The following is a 21,484-nucleotide window of genomic DNA, read 5'->3' on the forward strand; positions in this document are numbered from 1 at the left end:
ACTGGTTCCTACTGGTTACAGCACACAGAGTAAAAGCTGGAATAACAGCACAATGACTGGACCATTTGGAAAATAAATCTAAAATATGCTGCATGTCAGCTTAGGTGGGTTATCACACAGAGGGGTTTTGTTTGTTTGTTTGTTTGTTTGTTTCAAACACATTAACTTTCACGTTCATACAGCATGGAGCATTTTCTCTTAATTTGTTTGAAAAGGTGGATGGCAGAAGGGGGGGGGGGCTGGAGTGTTGGTTTCAGTTTGTGCTTGGCTCGTCGCTTATCTCTAGCCTCTGGCCCTGCATATTTTGGTGGCGCTGCTAGTGGTACCTGCCTCTCGGGGTAGGTTTTTGGAGAACTGGGATGCCTATTGGAGCCAGCGGGGGAGCTGGCTTCCTGGGAGGGCATGCTGCTTCCCAGTCATTTCCTCCCCATCTCCGGACGCCTCCCTGTGCCTGCTCCTTCATGCTGCCACACATGTAGGACCGTGGGGAGTGGGAACGTCGCTGGGGAGCGGGGAGGATTTCTCAGCCTGGCTGTCTTGTGATGTCGTTGGCCCCAATTGTATTGTACAACTTAGACACTTTCATTTATAACATTCTCACAACACACGGATGGATTGGGGGGTGGGGGTGGGGGGGGTCTTCCTCTGCCCCCATTTGCATTTAGACTTTGAGGGTTCTGGGTGGGGTGTATGGAGAGGGGAGGAGAGGGTGCCAGTGCCTGCCCCCTTCTGGAGTGGGGTGGGCCTGGAGGAGGAGCGGGCCACCTAGTCGGGGTCTGGGGATGGGAGTTGTGTCCCAAGGGTTGGCTGGGGCTGGCACTTCTACTCTCCCTCGGAATATGGGGTAGGAAGTGTGGAGGGCAGGGTGTGGGGGAGGCTGCACCTCCAGGTTTGGGCGGGCTCTGATTGGTCATTCAGCTTATGTTGGCCCCATTTCTGGGTGGATGGGCTTGTCCAACCCGACCTACCCAGAGTATGGATCGGGTAGGTCGGGTTATGGGGATTGTCGGGTTTGAATTTACTTGGGAGTATAGGATGCGTGTGGTGAGTGTGAGTGTGTGTGTGTAAACGTCACCTTTTTTTGTGGATAAGAGTGTTTGCATGTGAGGGCACTAGGGTGGGATCGTGTGAATGTGTTTGTCTTTTTGTCAGGTTGTGTTTTGGACCGCCCCCTCTCCTGGGACATCTCAGGTCTCCACTAAGTGTGGAGTCCATCCCCCCTGTCCAGCTCCCTTCTGTTGACTGGTGCCTTGACTCGCTGGTGAAATGGTGGTCCTCGGTGCCTGGGGCTGGGGGGTTGGGTGTGTGCCGGTTCATCCTGGCAGCTGCTTCGCAGGGCCTGGGCCCCGTAGCTCTGTCAGGGCCCCGCCTGGGGCGGGGTGCCCCTGGGCCTCAGATCTCTGGGTCCATGGCTGGATCTGCTCAAGTGTAGGGGGGTTTCCTGGGGCTCCTCTCTGCTCTCCCCTGGTATGAGGGAGACAGCTATCCTGGTGTTGGTCCCTCTTGGGCCCCTTTGGTCTGGGGGTCCTCTTGGGCATCTGGGGTTCTGGTTTCCCTGGTATCTGCTTCAAAGTTCTGGGGGGATGGATTTTTGGCTCCACACAACCACTATTGAGCATTTCTCTTATGGATAAACCTTACATACACAAGTGCACTCTAACAAACACAGGTGCTTGGATCCAGGTGCTTATAGATTCACAAAACTCTATAGTTAGCTTTAGCTGTCAACTTTTATACATCTCGTACAAAATAATACTACGTATTCTTCAGCAATGTTATCAAGGAGTTGGTTGTTTGCGCTTGTAATATTTATAGGTTGGTTTTGCTGCTCTTTTTATGTAGCTCTATGCAGGTGTAGAAGCAGACTCTGAGGATGTTATCTTGTTCGCTCCTTTTCCTCTCCTATTTTTTTTGTCACATTTTCTCTCTTTTAACATTTTGTTGCATCTTTTTCTCTTCCTTTTTTCTCTTCTACCCGTTTTTGTGTCCATTGAACGTGAAATTAAATCTAATAAAGCTATTTGCATATATAAATCAAGCAGGGCACTATGGCTAAAGCAGTAATGCTCCACCTGTGAAAGTAAATCTGTTGGGCTCTCTTTGGCATTAAGTCATAAATTCTTAATGCTACACTGCCAGACAGGACATAAAAAGATTGATCAGAAAGCAAAACTAAATAAAACAAAGGAATCACGTATATACATAGATATATGGTGATATATGTTAGCAAAATCAGCTCACAATGTGAGCTGATTTTGGTAACATAGTCCTACGTCAAATATAGACCTCAGTATGCAGCTTCAAGCCCTGGATTATGGATTTAAAGCAGCATACTGAGCAAAGCTGGCTCAAGATGGTATCACGCCCTAAGACAAATTCAGTTTGGAGTCCTGTTTCCAGTTGAGCCCATCAACCTCTGTATGATGGTGAATGCTTTAAGAATTCAAGAATGATGGTTTGCATGTCGAAAATTCAAGGGCCCTAGTTTTATGGTTTACTACTTAGACAATATTAGGCTGAGTATACCGTGCAATGCATTTTCATGACGCTCACTTTATATATTTTACATCCTTTGCTAAATAACCAGGAGAATGCTGACAAGTCCATTTCTCTGACTTACTCAGTACTCATTACTGAACGCTATATAAGTTCAGTCCATTTAGTCTATTTTACCATTTGATTTAGCAGTTTTGTCTGGTGTAAATCGTTTCTCTACCGTTTGAAGCTCATCATAGACAGCAGGAGAGCGGCAGAATATTACAAGCTTTTTTCCAGTAGATGGCCAGCAATCCTTTCATGCCTTATTATCAAGCCCCTAATCTTGTTTTTTTGGGATTTTCCTTCTATTGTTGGACATTTACCAAGGTACTGATTTTTGGACCTGGATTGTTCCATGGCTACGAGCTTTGCTTTAACCCCTGTATTTTGTCTGCCCATCTCTGCTCTGATCACCTGTGCATGACCCAACCGTGTTCCCCAGACTCTGACCAAGCCTCTGCCTTTGCAGTTTTTTGCTGAGTATGAAATGGAACTATCTGCAACACAACATTTAGTACCAATCATTTGTCACTTCAAACCCATTTTGCTAAAGTAATTTTTTTATAATTTAGCCCCGCTCTACTGTATGGAAATGTTAGCCTCGTGAGACCATCCTGATCTCGCAAGCTTTCAAGGTTTCACTCGCAGATCAGTCTGGCTACTCTCCGTTAAAGAAAATTTGGAGCCGTTCACCAAACGAACGTCCAATCAGCATTGGCTTTGAGGCGGGTTGAGGTGTGACGCAACGAGAAGATCGACAGTTCAGTCTAAAAAACATGGCGGCTTCAGCCGATGAAACTAGCGTTAGCGTGGCTATCGAGCAAGTTTTATCGGAATTACAGAGTATTTCTTTGCTGAGCTAACGAGCCTTTACCTGCAGCAGCAAGAGTAGCTTGGCTTGTGGTTGTGTTTTCGTCGTAGCTCTGTTACGAGCGACGACGAAGCATGTTGACGAGTACGTCATATGCTTCGTTGATCTGATTGGTTTATTTGGCCCGTCTATCACCAACATAGGCCAATCAGCTAACCAGTATTTTCGCCCCTTCCCAAAATTACTTCAACGGAAGGTTTCCAGATGGATATGCGGAGCAAATATATCTGGCGGAGTCAGGTAATGGAAATGTGGTTTCATGACTCAAATTAACCAATGCGTCAAAATGGAGGCGGAGACTCAGCAAAGAAGCCAGGTGAACAAGAGTGCGCAGCTCGTCACACCCACGTGGACACCCAGAGGATCGAACCAAATCACTCCCTCTTGAACTGACTAACGGAGACTATTGAGGCAACTGAGGGAAATCGAGATAAACTTACTTTACTTTGGGCAATTGTAGGGCATGTATGGGAAAGAAAAAATACATATTTAACCTCTAGCTTGTGCAATGCTCCTTTTAAGTACAAATAAAAATAAACTAATATGCATTGGCGTAAGTACGTGGGTACCTAAGGGTTTGTTTATGAATATGATATTGTTTGGCAAATCACTGGTATAAAATAGAGGTATGAAAAAGAGATTCTAATTTCAAGTGACTTGCTGGTTATTTAAATAAAAATAAAGGTGCCTGTAAAAAAAAATATTGACCCTGAGCTTTCTGAAGTACAAACTCAGACCCATCCAGACATATAAGTAAACTTTGCAACAGATTAGGCACACTTGCCTTGGGGACCCTATAGGAGAATCTGAATTCACACGCATCACATACTGACAAATATAAAAGTTGTGCACAGACTAAGGAACACCTTCTGAGTCATAATAAATCACATTGCTTGTAGGTAAGTTTTGAATACATGTCGTTCACATGTGGACAGTTTTTAAAAAGATCAGCACGTAATGGTATTATTTTCTGCAATTGCAATAAACAGGAGGTCAGTGATGCTGAGTTGGATGGTGGGTTTACCTGGTGGTTGGCCTTAAACGAAATTCTGCTCAGGGCTTCATACAACCTTGGACCGACTTTACAGACACACACACACACACACACACACACAGAAAACATTAGCGAATGCGGTTAAAGAGAAACAAATCGGTTGCTCTCCACCAGCAGCTATATTGGAACAAATTGACATTTCCTGAACTGTTATCAAAAAGGTTTTAATCTACATTTGCAAGAGGCTGACTTTCTCTTCACTCTCTAATCGTTGACACTGTTCGCCTCTTTCTAAAGAGGTTCGTCGACATTGATCTACACCCACAGAGGCATTCAAAAGCATGAAAGTGAAGAGCAGATGCCAAAAGCACTTGTTATGATAGGCCCACCTGCCTACAACACTGTTGAGCTGATGTTAAGTGACATGTGACATCAATTTCCCCTATGGTATTGTAATTTCTACTAAAATGCAGTTGTAGGATAGAAAGAATTGTGTCATATTTTTAAAAGTGAGGAACACAGAGCAGACTGGCAGTATGACGTAAATGGAGGACGATCTCACTGCTGGCAGGCTGAGGTGATTTCTGCTGCGTGAAGAACACAGAAAAAAAAGATGGCTCTTGTTCTGTGGGAGCGCTCAGTGGGAGGTTCAGGTGACAAAACCACAGCTCTTTGTACTAATGCCCTCCCAGCATGCATCTGCCTCAGACGGTTCACGCTGCCCCCCAGCAGGCCGTGGTATTTCATTTTTAGTATTGGGAATGCTGTTGAGCCATTCTTTCATCTTGGCTCCAAAGGTGATGGGCCTGCAGGTTTGATATTTACCACTGCCAAAGCAAAAAAAAAAAAAAAAAAAAAAAAAAAAAACTGGCCACAACTCTGCGCTTTCCTCATACCACATGGTGGAAATGTTATTACAGGTTTGAGATTTACAGCCGCAGGTGTTAAAAACCGAAGGGCACTTGACCTTTGAAGAAGTCGTCGGTATATATGTAAGTTTAAAATAAGAATACTACTACATGTTATTCAAGAAGAGGTGAAAGGAAATGTGGCTAACAAAAATATTCATACCCCCCTTTTTTTTTTTTTTACATTTTGCTCATGTTACAACTACAACTTTAAAAATATTTTTTGGGATCTTTTGTGGTAGACCAACACAAAATATTATTATAAAGTGACCTAACAATGGTCCAGCATTTTGGAGATTTAAAAAAAAAAAATACAAAACTAAAAAGTGTGGCATGCATTGGCATTACACATTAAGAGACAGAAGAGTTCCTCTTTGGAAAAGAGCTCAAGCTGTGTCAGATTAGATGGCACACTGAAAACATCAGTTTTCAAGTCTTGCCACAGATCCTCAATTGGATATTGGTCTGTACTTTAAATAGGCCTCTACGACACATGAATGTGCTTTAATCCACCCTTCCATAGAAGCTCAGGTTGTACGTATGAACTGTATGAGAGCACTCATGTTCTTTGGCATGTCCCTAAATGTCTTGTGGTCATAAGCGGAAGAAAAACTGCAATCAAGACTTTTTCCAGTAGGTTGCTGTTTGGGTTTTTTTGTCCCATAAAGACCTTTTTTTTGGAGTGCACAACAACTCAACAGAGTCATCTGAGCCGTGGATATCTGCAGCTCCTCCAGAGTAACCGTGGGCCCCTTAGCTGCTTCAAAATAAAATACATTGGTCTATGATTGTTATTGTGAAAAAGCATGGAAAAGTTTAAGGGGCATGAAAGTATTAGAGTAGACAGAGGAGATAGAGCTGTTGATAGCTGAGGAATTGTATCAGCTTCCATCCTCATAGGAAAACGAGTTTATTAATTTAGTAAGAAGTTGATTAATCCCTCAGCAATGCACGCATTTTCTCCCTAAACAAATATGACATCACTGTATTAAAAAAATACCCCCTCAACATCTCACAAGATTTCACAACTAAATAGCATAATAAGTGCAGGTGTCAAAAGCAGAGGGGAAATGCATTGCTGCAGATGTGAGTGCAGCGGCGGCATTCATCTTTGCTAATGCACCTCCGAGCAGCTCAAATGATCCATTTAAAGCTGTTTCTGCAGATAAATATCCATAGGGCCCTGAAATTTCCCAACATAATAGGATTTACTTGATTTACTAAAACTAGAAGCACTTTCACATTACTGTTCATAAAGCCTTTAATCAGTGCAGTAACTGCAATTGGACAGTGAGGCAAATTCAATTTGTTTCCCTCCAAATAAAACTGTTTTGAAGGAATATTGTGTCAGCTCAGTTTCTGAGTCGGAGCAGTTTTTCTTTCCCTGCATTTGTGGGATATTCCCCAACTAAATGCCCTCAGTGCCAACTCAAGCAGAAATGTCACACTGAGAGATAATTTAATGTCCCCGTTTGCTCAAAGGCCTAGTACCACACTTCTCGGGAAGCCTTTTCCCCCTCCAACTATTTTTGCTCGTTTACCTTGTTATACTTTATGGAAGCTGGTAAACTAAAGCAGAGTTCAAATGTGACCCACATAAATCCAGCCGCATCATGTAATGCGCAAAGAAAATTCATGATAGGTGAAAAGAGCAGAGGTTTTTCAGAGAAAATGTGTCGGAGCCAGAAAGAGGGGGATTAAGAAGTATCTTGTGCTAATTAAATTCTTTGTCCAATTTGTGCAGCTGAATTTAAGAAACTGCAAGGGAAACAGATGGAGGATTTTTAATATATTTATTTATTTAACAGTTTTTTTTTTTTTATCAAGGGAGAACTGGATGAACATCTTGGTCTTGCCAAGTGAATAGCATACATTCACACCTGGCAGCACCACCATAGCCTCTGGGATTTAGGAGCTTAGCTTTAGAATATCAGAAGGAAAGCTCTCAGTGTGTGAAGATAGCTAATCGTCATGTTTTCCAGATAAAACTGGGTTAATGTGCCCCCGTCTCTCTTCTTGCAGTAATTACACAGCCCTGGTCGGCGTGTGGATCTATGGCTTCTTCGTCATGGTGCTGCTGGCCCTGGACTTCCTCTATTACTCAGCCATAAACTACGAGGTGTGCCGGATCTACCTGGAGAAGTGGGGTTTGGGCGGACGTTGGCTCAAGAAGGCTCGGAATCAGTGGCACAGATCCATGCCCGAGGAGAGCGAGGTTCAGGCTCAAGCACAACCCATGGTCCCCACCAGCCACTATCAACCCAGACACAGCCTCAGGGGAGAGAGCCACAGCCCCACGCTCCTGCCCTATAACACGTCCACTGCATGGTGAGTGGGTGTCTCTCAACACGGCACATACCAAGTAAAGGCATGCGTAGCTAAATTATGTGATTATCCAAAACTATCTGTAAACCTCTGATTCCAATTTGTGTTTGGGTATTTGCTCTCTCACGCATTCTTCTGTTTGTTTCCTTTTCCTTGTCACAACGAAATACCTCAGATCATCAAACAGATTTACACTTCAGACAAATATAGCCAGAGTTAATGCAAAATGTGGTTTCAAAGGTTTGTTTTCATTTAAAAAAAAAACTAATAGTGATCAATAAAGGCAATGGTCTCAAACTCCAGTCCTGCAAGGCCAGTGTCCTGCATATTTTTAGATGCATCTCTGCTTAAGCATACCCGACTCCAATATGAACTCATCAGCAGACCCCTGCGGAGCTTGACTGGATGCTAGTGAGCTAGTTTAGCCATTCGATTCAGGAATGTAGGGCAAGTGATACATCTAAAAGTTGCAGGACACAGGCCCTGAAGGAATTGAGTTTGAGACCAGCGTTTTAAGGTCTTGCCATCCTATCTAAACTAGATTTAACTCCAGGCTGGGCCACTACACAACCATCATTTGCTTTTAGCCATCCAGAGGGGCAGCTCTGATTTTGAAGTTCATTGTCCAGCTGCAATACCCATGTGGCCTTGAGCTTAAGATCAGAAACTGATGGAGGACATTGTCTTTCAGGGTGTTTGATTAGACACCAGTATTTATGGTTCCATCAAATATGACCATTGCAATAACGCCACCCTGGTTGGCTGTCCCTATTAAGTCATTTTCCTGAAATGCCCCACTACTTTTATTCCAGATTTAACAGGACACTCACTTTCCAAAACATTGCACTTTTGTCTCGTCAATCTGCATAATCTTTTTTGAGGATCATCAAGATGTTTTCGGTAAATGTGAGACAGACTTATGTGTTCTTTCTGGTCAGCGGTGGCTATTTCTTTGGAACTCTCTGATGAATGTGAAATGAATGGAAAGACAGACAGAGAATCTGATATTTAGGCCAAAGACGATGTTGCGCTTTAGAAGATTTATTAATGAAGACCCGGTGCAGGTAGGAAAACCTCTACTGGAGCAAGCCGTTGATCTTGGCATTGAAGAGCTAGCTGCTCACAGCAAAAGGTGACAGGCAAGATGGCCGCGGCTTGGTCAGAGTCCAAGGAACAGGCTAGGGTCATGCGTGGAAGATCTGGACAGAGAAGGTTAGATAAATATCGTGATTTAGGAAGGTTTGTGGTCGTGAAATCCGTGCGTGCAGGTTGTGGTCAAGGAATCAGAAGCTCAGTGAAATGTTCGACAGGGCTTGGGTAGGCTGGAAGATCAAGAAAATTTGGTTGAGTCCAAAAACATGGAAACAGGCACAAAAACACTGGATATCTGCTCACTAAAGGCTTTCAGTGATCTGTTTGTCAGCAGCAGGTTTTTAAAGGTGGACAGACAGGTGAAAGGATGAACTTAATTGTGGTGCCACATAAATGTGACATGCCAATGACATTAATGACTATGGAGCAGGAGCAATGCATGCAGACAGACCTGGGATCTAATTCATAAAGTATTGTGTGGGACCTAGATTATTGTATTAGTAAACGATCCTTGAGAGGGCTTTCTGTGCTGAACTGGTGAATGATTGTTTATGTTTCGAGTAAAAGGCATCATCTCATTTGATCTTTAAGCAGTTTGTCACAAGACACGTTTGTCCCAGTTTCTTTATGCTAAAGAAACCGAAACCAATGCTAAACATAACAATTTTAAATGCACAAATGATCAGCTGAACAAATGATCAGCATTTATTTGTAATATTGCTTAATCATGCACAGTCTGCCTGAATATGCTGTTCTTGCCAGATGTATTGACATAAATTAGAAATCCACGAAAAAGCATACAAAATCCACAGCCAGTCCCTAACATCCTTTCTGAAATCATACTGATCGAGACCACTGTAAAATACTGCAACAACCTCTGCTCTTCTCCGCAGAAAGAAATTAAGAGAGTTTAAGACCTTTCCACCACACTGCATGCTACTGGGAAATCTTTGTTCCTGTAGCTTTTGCCTCCTGAAAAAGTAACACAGTGTAGCCTGTCAAAGCTGAACGTCTTCATGTTGCTTGGCCTTTTTACCTTCGTTAGGCGTCTGGTTAATGTCACCGAGCAGTCCACAGCAGCAAGATACTCACCAGTGTGAGCCTTAGAGCAAGTATGCTCATGTTTTATCCAATAAAACAAGCTATGCAGCCCTTCCTTCATAAACATAGTAAATATAGTTGCTATCCTTCTGAGGTTACAGCAATAGTAGTTGCTGACTAAATACAATCTCATAACTCCTGCTTTAACAGACAAATCAAAAGATTCACAGGATTTCCAGTAAATTTGTTAAATACCAAGAGTGTACGCACAAAGTTTGTTAATATCTGGTTAATATTTGTTGCACAGAGACCACAGGTGTATTATATAAACCTCTGTGGAGTACATCACAATTTGATTTGTTCTGCTCTGATAAGCTTATATCCAACACAGATACTGATGCTATTTGGAAAAGACCAGTGAAACAGATGCTTGGATACCAATGGGGTGACTGGCTTCAGAATTTTTATTTTATTTTTTTTGTCTGATTTCTTTTGCAGTCTGTATTTTTGCAACAAAAAAAAAGCAATATGGTTGGGAATCCGTGAGTCTAGCAGCATACATAAGAACAGTTTCAGAATACCTTCTGAGAAGTCAACAGGTTGGAGGCCCAAGCATCGAGCTCACCATGTTGTTGGATTCCTTTTAAAGAGCAAACATGATAATAAGGAGACTGCACACAAACACTTAAAGGCAACAGGAGATCTTTCAAGAATACTGATTTTCATCCTCCTGTCCTTATAAATGTTCTACTGCAGTGCATTTTATCCTTTATTTAAATAAAGCTGTGTCCTACCTTATAAATTTCAGTTTTTGAATGCTCTTGAGATCCTGTTTTAATGACAAGGGTATATATATATATATATATATATATATATATATATATATATATATATATGTATATGTGTGTGTGTGTTGGGATCTTTTGTTTAAATTTAACCTAAATGAAATGATTGTGGGTCACATAAAAACTTTTTCGATTGTTTTCATTGGAAAACATCATCTTTCATCCTTTCTGTGTGTATTTTTACCGCATCGGAGTACAGTCACAAAAGACTGAAGGTGTGTTAGCCCACATGTGAGCGGAGTTAAGACAAACCAGATGATTTACGACGCCCAGAGTGAACTGTAGAACGCTGTAGCTGTAGGGATCTCCTCCTCTTTTGCCAGACATTGTTGAAACTTTGATGATAAAGCTGCAGAATCGCAGAGCGCAGCCTGAACAAACATCCTCCTTTGCGCAGTCAATTTTTCATTCAGGTCTCTTGTCTGAGACGCTGCGCACCCATATCTCTCTGACTGGAGTTCAGTCTCTTCCTAAAGGTAGACATGTCTCTTGGGCCATGATAATTTAATGTTGCATAGGTTTGACAAATGACTTCGAGAAACGGTGCAGACTGTGCGGACCCGGAGACGGAGGAGTGAGGATGCTGGAGAGGGGATCAGGAGACCGCTCTGCTGGTGGAAATGTGGTTAACTTAGACTCAACAAATCCATAGAGCTTCCTCATTAGACATGAAGTCTGTTCGGTATGATGGGACTCATCAATCCTAGCCTGGCTAGGCTCCTCTCTAATGTCTGTGTGCCAGCTTTTAGGCAGATTATGTTAAGGTTTGGAAATGAAGCAAATTAAAGGAGCCTTAAAATTGTTAACCATGGTACCTTGCAAAAGTATTCATACACCTTGAACTGTTCCACATTATGTCTTAATAAAACATTTGAATTTTAATGCATTTTAATAGGGTTTATTGCAAACATATCAACACAAAGCAGTGTGTAATTGTAAAGTGCAAGGAAAATTATGCTTTTCATTATGTGTTACAAAGTAAACCTGAAAAGTGTTGCCTATAATTGTATTTAGCCCCTTAAGTCAATTTGAAGAACTACATTTTACTGCAATTACACTTGCAGATCTTTTAGTGTATGTTTCTTTGGGGATCTTTTTTGTTTACAAAAAGCTCAGACTCTGTCACGTTGCACGGAGAGCCTCTCTGAACTGCAATTTTCCAGACTAAGGTCACAAACTGCTGGCCTTCTTCGGGATTTTTGGGTAGAGAAGCAGAATTTATGGTTCCATTAATTCTAGAAATTGCAGAGACCCCCAACTAGAATTTAGGTCTGGACTTTGACTTGACCTTTCTAGCTCATAAATATGCTTTAACTGTTAAAGAATACTTATGTGTGTTCTTATGGGTTAAAGTTTAACCCATAAGAACCCAGACTCATTTGTACTTTTATGAAGATTAAAAACAAATGAATTAAGACGTAAATTCATTCTGCTGTTGGAAATTAATTCTCCAACAGTCTCTTGTTTATGAACACTGTACTTGCTTGTTAGTGGACCCAATGTCACCCTGGGTCCCCTAAATTTTTCAATCTGAGCCCTGGCTGTATGTTTAGGATATCTGTGCTGCTGGATGGTGAACCTCCACTCCATTGCAAGCCTTTCTAAACCTCTCACAGTTTTTTTATGCCTTGTATTTAGCTCGTGTTCCAGTCAACTCTGACCAGCATCCTTGACGGTGCTGAAGAACAGCAACCCCACAATACCCACATAGTCACTCCATGACTGCCTCTGGCTGTCAATTAATCCAAAGTAAGGCTGGTGATATCATGCACGTTTGTAGATTTTTGTTTGTTTTGTTTTTGTTTTTAATCAAGCTAGTTTCATGGAACCAAAGGGAACTAAAGGCTCCCACATACCTTTAGTTCCCAGCCCCCATTTTAGGTGGATGGCCATGGCTTAGGTTTATCCTATTTGCCATACTCTTTTCATTTGGGGGGGATGGATTGTGAAGTGTTCTGTAATAGGTTAAGAAAGTTGAAACTTTTTATAATCTAATCTTGCTTTAGACTTGTCTACACCTGTCTAGTTTGGTTATTAGTCTTCACTATGTTTGATAAAGTTTTTAACAATCCTTAGAGGCCTTCACAGGACAGCTTGATCTATACAATATTTATGAAGTTGCACACTAATGAACTGTTGTACAAATTAGGTGAACTTCTGAAGACATTTGGTCTGACTGTGTTTTATTAAAGAGGTATCAGGGTGAAAGAGGCTGATATAAACAGTACTTTTATTTACAAAAACATGTGAAAACCATTCGTTATTTTAAACATATTTATATACTGCTTTTTCTTGGTCTATCAAGTAAAATGTCAATAAAGTACACAATGTAATAAATCTGGAAAGCTTTATATGATGTAAGCTATTTTTCAAGGCAGATGCATACTTCAGGAGTCTAAAAAAAAGTCAATTAGCAACTTGTTCGAGAGCGATGTCATATCTTGTACAAAATGTTTTTCGATAAAAATAGTTTTGTTTTTTTTAAATAAACAGGCCAGCACTTACCAAAGCCTAAAACGGTTCTTGCACAATCAGTAAAACAACGTGACAGATGCTTGGAGCTAAATCCAGTTTCTGGGACAAGATTAGAAGAGCCTGTTTGCAGTTTCACACATTTAAGCACTCCTGTGAATGCCGATAATGCTCGCGCTTCTTCTTAAAAGTGTTAAGTAACCAAAACGGGTGACAGCGTGCTGCAGCGCATGATGCCCACGCCGTGCATCATCAGGCGGCCCCGTGTTATAATTGTGGGGACGCAGATCTTTTCCCCACAGGAGAGGAGGAAGGGTAAAAGGTGCAGAGAACTGGGTCCACTTGGTTTAACATCTGACGGCCAAATGGAAATAAACATAGATCAGGTCAAGTCCCGAAAGTGGCGTAGCAGCGTCTAAAAACAACTCGGTCGCACGGAAACTTGGGCATCCTGTACGGATGGTTACCAGAGCAGCAGAGCAACCCAGGCGGCAAGTCAAAGTATCCGCTGGTTCCTCCACAAGCGCAGAGAAAAAGCAGCTTGGCATTCAGTAATGGGAATATCGCTCTCCATTTTGCTACGTGAGCAGCCTGGTTTATACTGCCGCAGATCTGCTGGGGGTTTCAGTGTAGGCGGCCTGAGAAAGCGTTATTACCTTCTCTCCATGGATACCATTTATTAAAGTCCCCTATTCACAATTCACTTCAGATTGAGCAAATATAGAAAACTTAATTCTCCCTCTTCAACAAATTATGTTCAAGAAGAAAATATTGGGTCCACCCGAGATTGTGGTTTATCTTCACTGTATTGGAGCACTGCAGTGGCTCTTTGCAAAGAGGAAATTGCCTGTTTACTCTCAGGGTAATGGGAGGCCTAATGGCAACAACATCCGAGCTGATGATTGATTTTTTTTTTCCCAAAGCTTGCATCTGATTTTTTCTTCTGAATTAGCATACAGCATGGCCAGTGAAACTCCTGTGGCTAACCCTCACAATCAGTGCAGCTAGTTTGATTAGTCTATTCTAGTCTGGAAAGCAAGATGGATGTCAGAAACTAAAGATTCTCAGTCAAGGCAGTTTGTACCTCTCAGAATGGAAAGATAAAAAAAAACCTGAATATAGAATATGTTGGATAATTATCAAATCACCAACGTGTGAAAAATATAAAAAGTTAGGCCTTTTTTTGATGTCCTCAGACTCATTTCATGTTCTGTTACCATTAGGTGCAAAGGAGTGTTGCAACCCAAGACAATGTTTTACAAAAGTTTTTAGATTCTTTAAAAATCTTCTCTTATTTTCACAAAACAACCACAAACTTCCATGAATATTATTGTGGTTTTCTGCGATAGAGAAATACAAAGTAGTGCATAATTGTGACGTGGAAGGAAATTGATTCATGATTAAAATGTTTTTTTTTAAACATACAACATACTAAAAAATGTGGCATACTGTTGTAAATAGTCCTCCTGTGTCAATGCTTTGTTGAATCACCTGTTAATGCGGTTACCTGTGCGTCTTTCAGTTTTGCTTGTTTAGAGATTTCTGCACATTATTCTTTGGAAAGTAGTCCAAGCTCAGTCAGATTGGATGGAGTGTGTGTGTGTGAACAACGATTTCCAAGTCTTGCCTCAGATTCTCAACTGGATTGAAGTCTTGACTCTGATTACATAGGCCACTTAACAAATGAAAATGCTTTGATATTGAACATTTAGTTGTAGTCTGGCCGTATGTTTTGGGTTATCCTCCTTAAAGGCGGTGAACTCCTGCCCCAGTCTCAAGTCTTTTACAGCCTCTAACAGATATTCTTCCAGGCTTGCCTTCAGCATAGCTTTATTCTCCATCTTCCCATCAGCTTTGACCAGCTTCCCTGTCCCTGCTGAACACGTTTTAGTCTCATCTGACCAGAGCACGTCATTCCCCTTGTTTGATGTGCCCTCTACACGGCTTGTAGATCTCTGCAGATCCTCCAGCCTCTTGGCAACTTAATCAATACTGAAAAGTATTGGTTCGGGGGGGCATGGTCTCAGGTACTAGTGAACATAATCTCCATCTGGGTTTCTCAAAACCGAAAAAACTTAAAGAAGCTTGCACTGAGAGTCTTCTATACTTGATGAAACCCCATCTGATATTCCCTTTGTAGTGCACCCACTCTGAAAATCTGCACAAACGATCTGATCAGCTGCTGACATTTAAGTCTAGCTGGATTCAATGCATGCTGCAAAAAAAGTATCTGAGTGGTAAGATAAAGATATATAAGAGGTTTTTATTTGCTCATGTTTTGTGGCAGAAAACCGCATGAGTCATTATTGGTTTCATTAAATCTGAGCATCTGCCAGGACAGTCACAGAAAAACAAACGGAGGGGAATAAGATGTTGGGCAACATTAAATGACACCGCTGCAAAATCTGCCAGAGCTCCATATTGAATCCCTTGGCGACTGATAAGTCACTCTGCGCTGAGAAGCTGCGGTGTCCGCCCACTCGATCTGGGCTGTGTGCTCGGCGGGCCAGCTGAGCTGCGCCATATGGAGGCCGGTCTATGTGAGATGGCATCTGTGGCCACATTCGGCGCGCACCTGACTCACCGGGCGTCGTAACACGGCTCCTCGCAGCCAGGTCCTCTGTGACTCAGCGTTACCATCGGGGTGTAGCGAGGTGCGAGCGCCATCACCATCAGTTGGGTGGTGTTACATCACCTTAAGCTCTCCTAACAGCTGCACGTCAACGCCCGCTCTGCAGGAAATGACGCCGAGCAACGGCGGGCTCGGACTCAGGAGGCTGAAACAACGTTCTGCCTCCGTTTTTTTTTTTTTCAGAGCGTGATCAAAGCCTTGCTCTGTCTCCTGCACATTCGCGTCCGTCTTTGAACCCGCTGGTTGGTTTTCTGTGATAATAATGGAACAGGGCGTCATACTATTATCCCCGGCCTGCCTGTCCACAGAGCAGCACGCCAAGACCTTGTCCAATTAATGCAGCTCTCCATGTGGTGAGTTAATTAACATCAGAGATGCTACAAAAGGCAGACGGACACAGAGCTCTGTTGAAGAGAAGGAGCAGGCGAGCAGGTTTGGGGCTTTTGAAATGTTACAATGAGCTTCAGCAGTAATGAAAACATGTGGGAATATGTTTTCAAGTTGCACTATTTAGTGTTTCACTTTGGCCTGTACAGATTTGCACCTCGGTAGATTAGAAATAGTTAAAAATGTGATCTATTTCAGTAATTCAATTCCATAAGTGAAACCCATATAGTGTATGGAGCTTCGGGCTAATGAAAACCCAGTTTCTCAGAAATGTATATAGAACCAATACAAGTGACTTTTTAAACAGTGAATTGTGATGCCATGGCCAGAGTCATTTTGGTGCCCTAGGGGAGATTATGCTTTGTGTTTAGAACCACTTAAAAAAGGTGTCTATCAAATGTCAGCATAAAATGCAAAGACAGCAAAAAAGTAAAGTGTTTCATTTGGAAATTCAAAGTGCCTAAATAGGAGGCAATTGGCACCCCGCTTCCTGAAGATGTTTCACCTCTCATCCAAACGACCTCGGTTTCTGATCGTGGGTTGGAAGGTTCGGGTTTATAAGCTGTAGTCAGAACAATCACAGGTGTAGGGCCTGAGTCTGCCATCCATCCAGCTCAATGTTTGCGTAATTGTCACCCGAGGGTCCAAACATCTGCCCATCGATGCCAACATGTGAGCTGTTTTGGTTACACAGTGGGAATGACAGTTCAACAGTGCTGGATAAAAAAGTCAAAGCTGCACTGTAGGTGTTGGAAAGATGGAACCTGTTTAATGTTGGGTTTTTATCCTTTAATGTAGATTGCTTCTTTCACTTCTCTCGCAAACCATCTGTCTTCTCGATACATGATATAAACATTTGCAAACCAAAGCCCCAGAGAATCTAGAGAAAGAGTGAAAAAAGGCTGAAAATCAGAGTTCTTCTAAATGAACAGAAAATAAAAGCACCTGAAATATTACTCTGTGTATAATGAATCTATACGACAGGTGAGTGTCAGGCGTTTTTATTGAATTGCTAAAATAAATTACCTTTTTGATAGTTTAAATAATTTAGCTTCACTGGTTTTGACCTAGGGCTACACAGTGGTGCAGCGGTGTTGTCTTGCAGCAAGAAGGTTGTGGGTTCAAATCCAACCCTGGGTCTTTCTGCAAGGAGTTTGCATGTTCTCCCTGTGCATGCGTGGGTTCTCTCCAGGTACTCCGGCTTCCTGCCACAGTCCAAAAACATGACTGTTAGGTTAGTTGGTCTCTCTAAATTGTCCTTAGGTGTGAATGGTTGTTTGTCTCTGTGTTGCCCTGCCTTGCCCAGTAAATGCTGGAGATAGGCACCAGCAACCCCGCGACCCCATGAGGGATTAAGCGGGTCAGAAAACTGAAAAGTTCTGGAAAAAAAACTGAATTCCTCACAAAATAGATAAAGAGCCAAATTTGAGGAAAGTGGAGAGCTTATTGTTCTCAGTCCAGTGTCCATGTGGCTCTGTTATTATAAGCAGGACATATTGGTGGACGGTTTGGTGGAAGTGGTTCATGGAACCGTGGTGGGCTTGGAGTCCTGACGAGACTTCCAGACTCCTCAAACATCCCTGTAAATCTAATTGCGTTCTGAAAAGCAAAGCTGCCCTGTTTTATTGGGTTTTTCTGTTCTCTGACTCTGAGCTCAATTTCAAACCAATCCTTTTTTTTTTCATATGAAGAAATATGTTGACTACGAGCCTCAAAGAGTGCTCGCTGTAAGCTTAGACTGTGTCAGCCATGAAGTAAAAGCCTCTCTGTGTCGTTCAGGAGGAACCAAACCGTCTCTGTATCGACTGAGGAATTTAATGATGCAGGCCTTTGCCCTCTGAGCAATAAAATGGCTTTGAGGGGAGTAAAAAGCACCGTTAGTTATCTGCTTGTTATCCGCTTTCAGTCTGTTTGAAATTACCTTGACTGCACATCCAACAAGATCTCCTCTGCTTGTGCATCTTGGAGTCTTGCTAACTGTGAGGACTCAGCTGGGTCTCTTGCATGTCGCTGAGTTGTTATCGTGCAATTTAAATGTGCCAATTTAGTCATGCAGATGACTTTAGATAAATGTATGCATTCTTTTTCCTTACTTTTCATAAAGCTGACCTATAATGTATTGAACATTACTTGATGAATTAGATATATTTTCTCGAACACATTTGCTTAGGTACTCCAGAATATGATCAGCTGATTTCATTCACCTTATTTTATTTTGAATTACAATTATTGGCTGCTATCTCTGCCTTCTTTGACAATGGGGCATTTACAATAGACTGCCTTCCAAAGTATACAAACCCTCTAAGCATTCTCACATTTTGCCATGCTACAACCACAAGATTCTATTTATTTAATCAGGATTTTATTGGGAATTCACCTGACGGGAAGAAGGAAAAATATACATGCTTTTCAAGATTTTTTTTTTTTTACCAAAATATAAAGCTATCTGACAAGTGTGGCATGCATTTGCATTCAAGCACTTGAGTCAATATTACATGGAACCACATTTTACTGCTAGGCTTTGAGTGGGAGCCATTTTCACACACGAATATGCTTTGATCCAAACCATTCAGCTGTAGCTCTGGATGCATATTTAGGACAGGATCTCCAACTTTTATACCGCCCTGCTCCAACACGGAACACCTCACCAGGGAGGCGTCCAGGAGGCATCCTAACCAGATGCCCAAGTCACCTCAACTGGCTCCTCTCGACGTGGAGGAGCCGAGGTCTGGTCAGGAGCAATTCATTTGATTCAGGTTTCCTGGAACCAGGAGCATATGATCTAAAAGGTGCAGAAGCTTTGCTCCTGAAGACTGGAGTGTGAGACCCTTGATTTAAAGTCATCGTTGTCCTGCTGGTAGTTAAGCATCTACTTTAGTCTCAAGTGTTGCGCAGCCTCATACAGGTTTTCTTGCAGATAGTCCAGCATTTTGTTCCATCCATCTTCCCATCAACCTTGAAAAGCTTGAAGAAAAGTATCCAAACATCATGATCCGGCCACCAGTAGGGATGACATGTTCAGGGTCATGTGCAGTCTCCACACATCTGACCAGAGAAGATTTTAACTCTAAATGACTCGTGGTGAATCGCAAATGGGGCTTTTAATGCTTTTCTTTCACATTTCTCTCGGCGTGTCCTTTAAAATCTTGTTAAAATACAATGAGGTTTGTGGTTGAGGTGTGACAAAAATGTAAAACGTTCAAGAGGTATCTCTACTTCCCCAAGGCAGAATATCTGATCCGTCGTGTTTGCCGGGGTTATGGTGGCCTCACAGGTACTGATGACTGGAGGCACTGGGTGTCTTTATCGCTTCCATGTCCACATTGATGATATTTGGCCAGAACATCGGTTAAGTTTTAGAGATTAGAGAAGCAAGATTTACAGATCCTATTGATTTTCTCTTTCTGTTCTATTTTTCTCTTAGGCCATGGTACTGGAACATCATACAGCAGCATAAAACAGAAAATGAGTATATTTTAGCCTTTCAAATGCTGGCCACGCCATTGTAGCAAAAGATTAACACATATCAGTTTTGAAATACCCACCAGCCAGTTTATAGATTATTTTCCACAGGTATGAATTCATGATGCCACCTGACTTGGAAGGTATTCTGAATTTATGCTAAAGCAGCTATGAGCTGAATGATTGTTTAGTTATGTTTCAGAAATCAGACATACAATAACATTTAATAGGCATCTGAGATTTTTACAGAACAAAATGCACATTCTTCTCTGTATTACCAGCCGCATTGCTTTGTGACCATTTCTGCATGGTGACTATGTTTGTGAACGGAAGTCATCGTCGACAGCTTGCCAGCCCAAAGCTGTGAAACATGTGGAATCACTGTGACCATTTAAAAACTCTTTAACTTGGGTAGATTTTCGCATTATTTAATGAAATTGATTTGCATTTAAATTAGCAATTTAATTTGAAAATGTTAATTAAATGTTTTATCATCAGCCATCCCATGTGATTACTTTAACTGATTAGTCTTTCTGGGGAAGAGTAGCGAGGGCAGCAACGTGTAATCATCCTGTCAGCTGCTTTGGTGCATTTCCACAGCCAAACGCTTTGTTTTTGTGGAGAGAATTAAAGCAGGGCTGTCCGCCTTCACTAGTAAGGCCAGCATGTTACACCTGCGAAGGCCTCAGAGTCAACGGCAGCGGGTACTGTTGATTCGCCTCCCTTTGTTGTGATGACAGTCTGAAAGTGCACTAAAACCAGCAACAGAATCCTGTGGTTGCCCAAGATGGGGTGTGATTATTTAATCAGCTGCTGATTTTGTGGGTTTGCTCGCCCACAAATAAATGATCAGTCTCTACTTTTTGTGGCAGCTTCATTTAAATGTGGAGAGACAGAACATCATTAAAAAATCCATTTAAAAACATCAAAAAAATAATGTACATGTCATTGAGTGAAATAAAATGTTGATCCCACATGACTTGGTACTCACTGTGGAAATGTTGCTTGGCAGTAAGACTTTGTTAGCAGCTGCTTGGCAACTCAAAGCTCCAGCTCCCTCCTACAGATTTCTTGTTGGACTGAGGCTTGCCATTCCTTTGGTGGTGGTATGATTTGGAGTGGGTTTCATGCTGGAAGACCTATCCATGACCCATCTTCATGATGAGGGAAGAAGGTTCAGATACACGATTTTACTGCGCATGGTTCTATCCACTGGCTCGTCATTGCGGTGAAGTCTGATGCACAGCAATTCAGTTCCGCTCAGGGTTTTTTTTATCCAGGGCCATTGGAAAACAAATGTTCAAATCAAGCATCTTTACAGAAAAACATGTAAAATTAATATCCAGAAACACACAATCAAAACAATGCTAAGACATTAACCAACTCACATTCTATCAGGCCTACATATATTCCAGTGTTGTTGTTTTTTTATCCTTGTTATGATACGATGAAACCAAACTGAGTTTATAATCCTACGTGTTAGAATTTATCTGTCAAATAAAGTCCAACCAAGTCTTTTACTTTGCACCACTCCCTTATCCTGATCACGCACGTGGCGACAGTGGGAAGAAACATCCAGCAGAACTCGGCTCAGTGAGGGTGCAGACACGCCAGAAACCCAAAAGAACTGGATCAAGAGTTCTGTGTTAAAGAAAAACCGAGGCCATCGAGTTACTCAGGATCAACATTATTCATCAAGATCGTGGGTACAAATGAGGAATTTGATTTTGGGTTCCAAAACTCGCTTTGTGAAAAAAAGGACAAGCGGCAAGAGCAGCTACAGTGTATACCAACACAAGATATATATACGTTTTTCTGGGGAACAGGGGCCAGCATGAACAAGAGATCGGCTTTTTTTATTTTGCTTTGTTTTTTACATAAATATCTGTAAGTATATAAAGGTCATATTCAATAAAT

The 21,484-nt window shown here is 41.9% G+C and overlaps 1 protein-coding gene across 2 annotated transcripts in view; it reads left to right on the forward strand.

The window, feature by feature from the left end:
- shisal1b (shisa like 1b) overlaps positions 1-21,484 on the forward strand; it is a 32,673-nt gene that overhangs the window by 6,313 nt on the left and 4,876 nt on the right. Inside the window, exon 3 of one of the 2 annotated variants that reach the window (XM_012853051.3) lies at positions 7,334-7,639. In XM_012853051.3, the coding sequence (XP_012708505.1) occupies positions 7,334-7,639 (306 nt within the window). Of the gene's footprint in view, positions 1-7,333; positions 7,644-21,484 lie in introns of those variants that run through there. The other variant, XM_036132500.1, reaches the window with a different exon arrangement.

This window comes from Fundulus heteroclitus, unplaced genomic scaffold, assembly GCF_011125445.2.
Source record: "Fundulus heteroclitus isolate FHET01 unplaced genomic scaffold, MU-UCD_Fhet_4.1 scaffold_52, whole genome shotgun sequence".
Taxonomy (NCBI): Eukaryota; Metazoa; Chordata; class Actinopteri; order Cyprinodontiformes; family Fundulidae; genus Fundulus; species Fundulus heteroclitus.